This window comes from Branchiostoma belcheri, unplaced genomic scaffold (assembly GCF_001625305.1).
Source record: "Branchiostoma belcheri isolate BF01 breed outbred unplaced genomic scaffold, Haploidv18h27 scaffold117, whole genome shotgun sequence".
Classification (NCBI taxonomy): domain Eukaryota; kingdom Metazoa; phylum Chordata; class Leptocardii; order Amphioxiformes; family Branchiostomatidae; genus Branchiostoma; species Branchiostoma belcheri.
This window is the reverse complement of record NW_017802569.1, coordinates 340241-346000: the sequence shown is the minus strand read 5'-3', so window position 1 is coordinate 346000 and position 5760 is coordinate 340241. Positions and strand designations below refer to the sequence as shown.

Here is a 5760-nt window from a genome sequence, read left to right as displayed (position 1 = left end):
CGCTACATATCCCGCAAAAAATCGTCTTTTGGAGCGAGATTTTTCCAAATTTGTAATTTAACTTAAACAACTAACATTAAGCCTATGTAAACACGATAATTTCATTTTATTTTGACGGAAATTACCCTTCAATACTATTTGTTTATTTTCAAGTGGTTTACGGGTAGTTCAAAACAGGCCAGACTTGCGTCTTGTAACCTGATACGTTTTCGAACCCCCTTAGCAATGGGAAAGAATACCGTAGTGACAGACCGCCGTGGTAAGCCATTCAATGTTTTTTTTTAAATTTAAATCAAGACATCTCATAATTATTTCTTAGTATTGTTGCCACCTGTGCGTCTGTATCTTGTGATCTCTGTGGATAGCGGTATATGCCTAAAGGTTATTGAAATAAACGAAGAAAGCTAGATACCTGAAGAATACCGACCTGAATAGGCTCCAGTACGAATGTAGAGAACATGAAGGCCAGGACAAAGTCCTTCAGCCAGGCCTGGCTTCTCTCCGCTCCAAACTGTAGACTGTACACGATCACGAACAAGCTGCTGCTGACAGACGTCAGGATGGCGAGGATCCACGCTACCGTCTTAAGCGGAAATCGCCAGGTGGATGGAGATGTCGGTGTTTCATACAGTCCCGAAGGGATCTGATCTACCAACGGATGCTGCGTGCAAAATATCGGCACAAGGATGGCGTAAACTGGTAGGAACACCGTGAACGATGTTGCTGCTACACCAGCCAGTTCCGAAAGGCGGAAAGTGACGAAGCCGGCGTCTAGCAAAACGACATCGCCGGCGCCAAGTTTGAAGCCGTACCACATGGCGCTGCCCACCATCCACAGGGTGATCTGCGTCAGGCAGCAGACCATCCGCTGTGCCCGGCTGAAGTGTCTTACACCGGAGTTACACACGGCTGACAGCAGCAGGTGGTCGTCGTACAGAAGGTACGAAAACGTCGGTAGGGTGTACTCTGACATCCTAAGGTACATATAAGGATATGTCTCAAAGCTATCCAATTCTTCAAGACAGAGAAAAGAAGCAGGGTCACGGAACATTTCACTACAAACGCTACTTACCACATTTCTCCAACAGGAGCTGCCGTCATGGTCCTGATCGTCCTTCCGTCTCCTTTGCTGGAGGAGAGCCAGGCGTTACACGGGAAATAGAATCTGTAAAGGCCACAATCCAATGGTTACTGGAACAGTATTTCTTCTCCCTATGTCACATGCCCGTAGCCAGTTCGGACGCCCCCCCCCCACAAGACTCAAAGGTCCACTTTTTGGTCCACTTTTTATCTAAAGGTCCAAGATATTTCTTGAAAAGATTGACTTATTTGTATCACCAGCGGGGCTGGAATCGTAGAAAATCGGTGAAATGGCCCGCTGGTCCCTCGTGGGAAGAACCCCTCCTTTCAAAATCCTGGCCAAGGGCATGTTAACAACATCAATGCTCTAGATATGCTCGACTCACTGAGAGTAAGGACTAACTGACCCAATATGAGAAGTAGGGGTTACAAAGGCTGCCCCAGCAACAATTACTGGCCCCGTTTAGACAGAAATTAGTAATCAAAGAGCCTAATCGTACACCCTTGTGATGCCTGCCTGTGCGTCACGTCTAAAGAGGTTTAAATCTACCTAGTAACGACGACCCGTTTTTTACTGTACATGGTGGCAACGTAGTATCCGTGACACCAGACACCGTGCAGGCAAACTGGACCCTCAGCTATGGCCGGCAAGCTTCCCTGGCCAGCTACATTCTTTCTAGGCCGATTTCTACTATTTATTCGGCCTGACAAGGAGTCTGGTGGAGACTAGAGACAACGAGTTCCACTCTACGATAGTTCTGGGAAGAGAAACGAGTTCTACTGTACCCACCCCTGTGATGTCTGTATGTCCCAGACCTTGATGTTGTCTATGAAGAGTGACTCCATGTTGCCCTTCCCGGAGCCGTCGTGCCAGACCTGTACAGACTGGATCTGGCCGATGGAGGAGGGAGTCGACATGATGTGGTACGTGTCACCACCTCTGGCCAGGACCTAAAGACGTTTTCAAATTTATGATCATGATTGTACATATGGTTTCTGCTTCTTCTGCAATATGAGACTTAGAGACTTAGAGACATAAACAAAACAGTTGATTGAACCGAGCTTCATTGTTTAGACGATGGAACCATCAGGTCCACACTGTTCACTGCAAAAACGTCTTTAAAAATCCTTTAAGGATACGTGGGTAAAGCGTGGGTAAAGGTTCGATTTTTCCATTGGAGTGAAGAAACAGAATCCTCACGCATGGTTTAATTGAAAGATCAAATTTCATGCGGTGGTCTTGATTAGAGAAGTAGTTCTCACCAAGCCATCAGGATTGAGAGTGACCATGGGTGTCCTGCCGTCTGCCCCTGTGACCATGAGCCCGACCACAGACGCCGTGCCGGCATCAGGCTGTGTTCCCGTACGGACACACACCACGTACACGTACTCCGCACCGGGAACTTCGGACGGGATGGTGGAGACGCTGGGAACGACCGTCGCCAGTCTGGGGCTTGCTGTGGCGAACGTCGCTGCTTGTCCAAGAGCAGAGCTGTCGGCCACTGCCGTGCTCATAGCAACCTGGTTCTGTAAAAAGCAGATATTGAATTCTTTTTATTCAAATGAGGAATGTCAATAGTTGGGACACCAGAAATACCATCCACAGCGCTAAGATCGTCCCAAACACGGTATAATTTGTGGCCAACTTGTCGATGTTGCTACCAAACTTGTCGAAGTCCACGAAATTCGGAACAGCCAGAAATGATGTTGCCAGAGTCACTTTAGAACTTCTGCCATGCCGTGTCATGTCACACGTGCACAGTGTGGTGTCTTCGTTCGTTTGAACCCCAACCTGCGGTGCATATCGATAGCACAACGTCTCATTTAATCAATCCTCAGGATAGGAAAAAAAATGTATCAATTGTACTACTATCTGTACTTGATTAGGTCTGCTCAGCATTGTGAGTGACCTGCATCAACGTCATTCCTCTGTCTACACAGCGTCCCAAACAGTACTTGGTGGTATCAATTGTATGTCAATCAAAGTCAATTTTTTTTCTCTCTCTCTAAGTACTTGATAATTTAAGAAGAATAAAGAATCTTTAAATAATTAGTATAAATGATTACATATTACCTCAAACCAACGGGTAAGATACTATCAGATCAGATAATATATAAAAGTCGGCAGAACCTTGCAGGTGCGGCTGTCCCAGGTGTGGTTGTCCATTTCCCGCAGCAGACAGGAGACTACTGCAGACTGCAGCACAAAGCCTGCAGAGTCGGCAGGGGGCGCTGTCGCACGGACCGCTGACGTCAGCAGTCTTCTCAGTCCAGTTTGAGGCAGGTCTCCGCCTATAATATTAATTAAACATGAGAAAATATCACTGTTTTCAGTCCTGGGAGTGTAATACTTTCATTCAGATGTACATCTTTTCATACTGCATAATGAAAAATGGACAATTACGTTTATTGCGAATTATTGCAGTTGATGATAATTACAAGTGAAGGACAGTATAAATTGAAACTTCTCATATTAGCTACAACATAAAAGCTCATTTTTGACATATGAAATGATGGATCAGCACCATTAAACTGCTTTAAGAAATGCGATAAAAGTTATCAGGCAACGTTTACCTTTTCTCTTTACTCCAACAAAGATCCATCCTCGTTCCTTTTGGATCTCCGGAACTAATGATGTATTAAAACTGGAGTACACCAGGCCGTACGGCATTTCAAAACCGTCGTGATCAGTGACTTCAGGAGGCTTGACAGTTATGGTGTAGTCGAACTCTTCCTCAGTTGGGAAGTCGTGAAACCGGAAGTACACCTGCAGCTCTGAGTCGACGTCATCGATGGTGAATCTGATCAAAGGAACTTGACCTTCGTCAGAGATGTACACGGCGTGATACGTCATGTCCGTGACGTCAGGGACCTTGGATAGAGGGAAGGACGAGCTGCCGGCATCAGCAAGGTTCTGCCTGTACGATGTGGGCAGAGTGTCGTGGTACTGTTGCTCTGTGTCGCTTGTGATCCCAAACTGTACTTTCTGTTTGACGATAACGGTTATGTTCGATGGGCTTCCACCGACGTCATCCGTATCCTTGGTGATTGTCACCATGACAATTGATGAGGATACTTCGGTTTTCTCGACGCTCCAGACAAATGGATCCTTGACAAATGCCAGGACCTGAGAGAGATACGGGGGTAAATGTCTTTATATTTTACCTCTCACAGTCATGCCAACTTGACATGCTGTTATTACCGATCGCGACGAAACTTGTACTAATGACCACCTCTACATAAGGACCACCTGGTCATTGATATATAGTCAGACGTGTACTTTCACTATAATTACCTCTACATAAGGACCACCTGGCCAATGTGTGCACATTAGTGGCCCTTAGATGATTTTTCTATCTATAGTGATGACCACCTGTTCACATTGACTAGATTTTAACAGCCCTCTTATAGTGGTAGTCTTATACAGATTTACTGTAATTGTTACGTGAGCTGGAACAACCTGGCTTTAGGGGCGTTTGCTTACCTTCATAGTGGAGCCCTCAGGAAGGTTGTCCTCCTTGGTAAACACAACAGACCCGACATCCTGGCCGATAGGCACGACACCGACATCAGGGATGTCCTTCTTCACCGCCGTCATCACACCGTCAGACCGGAAGTACGTAATTTCTCCTTCCGGTGGTGCCTCCTCCAGCAGTCTGTCTGCTGCAGCATCCAGCAGCTGCATCAGATCTCTCATTTCCCCAATCACCTGTAGTTTGGGGGCAAATTTGATTTGATTTGATTTTGATTTATTGAAATTGCAATACATGCGGAACAGAGGCAGCTGTTGCTGGTGTTGTGTACCGCACATAGAAACGAATACTGGACAGACAATACTCATTTTCACTTGAGTCTAGTGGGGAAAGTCGTGTAAAGTGCCTTTCCCAAGGGCACAAGATCGATCGGTGGCATGTCAGGACTCGAACCCGGGACCTCTTGATTCCGAGTCGCGCACACTGAACGACCCCACGATTTGGAGTCCCAGTCAGCTGAATGGATTTTTGATAGAGAGAGAATAGTAACTGTATCTAAGTGGCACAGGTTATCTCTGGCATTCCGGGCTAGACGTTGGGCAATGGGAAAGTCACTTTAATAACACGACTTTCCTCGTGTAAAACGAATACCTGGTTGGGGAGGTAAAGGCAGTGGAAGGAGAGGCATGGGCTCTGCCTTGTAAAACGAAAACCTGACATTGGTTGAGGAGGTAAAGGGCAGTGGAAGGAAAGAGATGGGCTCTGCCTTCCAATACTGTACCCTAGAAACAGTGCATTAATAACCCACTTAAAAAGCCTATTTTAACCTATAGCTAACTGGCCTACGAAACTACCCTTTACTTTTTCCGACAGGGAGCAACTGGTACATACTCTAGACTTGAGACGTTCTTGTTCCTTTTTCTCCTGTATCAGCTGTTCCATCGGTGACAGGTCGGTAGACTGGACGTCTATCAGATTCTTCAGCCCATCTGTGACGCCGGAGGAGAGGTCAATGACCGTCTCCTTGGCAACTGTCTCCCTGCTGCTGCTCTGAGCCAGCAGTACGGAGGATGTCGCGTCAGTCACTTCTGTAGGTTTGGTACAAAAATTCAGTCAGATAAGACTGTGATGTCATCAAAAAGTGATGATAACATGGTAATTTTCTTACATTCTCTCTATGGTGCCTTTAGTCCAATGGCCTGTAAAT

The 5760-nt window shown here is 46.2% G+C and overlaps 1 protein-coding gene across 1 annotated transcript in view; it reads right to left on the bottom strand.

Annotated features, from left to right (window-relative positions):
* Positions 1 to 5760, bottom strand: part of LOC109462448 — a 24106-nt gene that overhangs the window by 10755 nt on the left and 7591 nt on the right. Inside the window, 8 exon segments of the mRNA XM_019759003.1 lie at positions 424 to 474; positions 476 to 974; positions 1073 to 1165; positions 1871 to 2031; positions 2344 to 2607; positions 3212 to 3372; positions 3655 to 4207; positions 4565 to 4789. Of these exon segments, the coding sequence (XP_019614562.1) occupies positions 424 to 474; positions 476 to 974; positions 1073 to 1165; positions 1871 to 2031; positions 2344 to 2607; positions 3212 to 3372; positions 3655 to 4207; positions 4565 to 4789 (2007 nt within the window).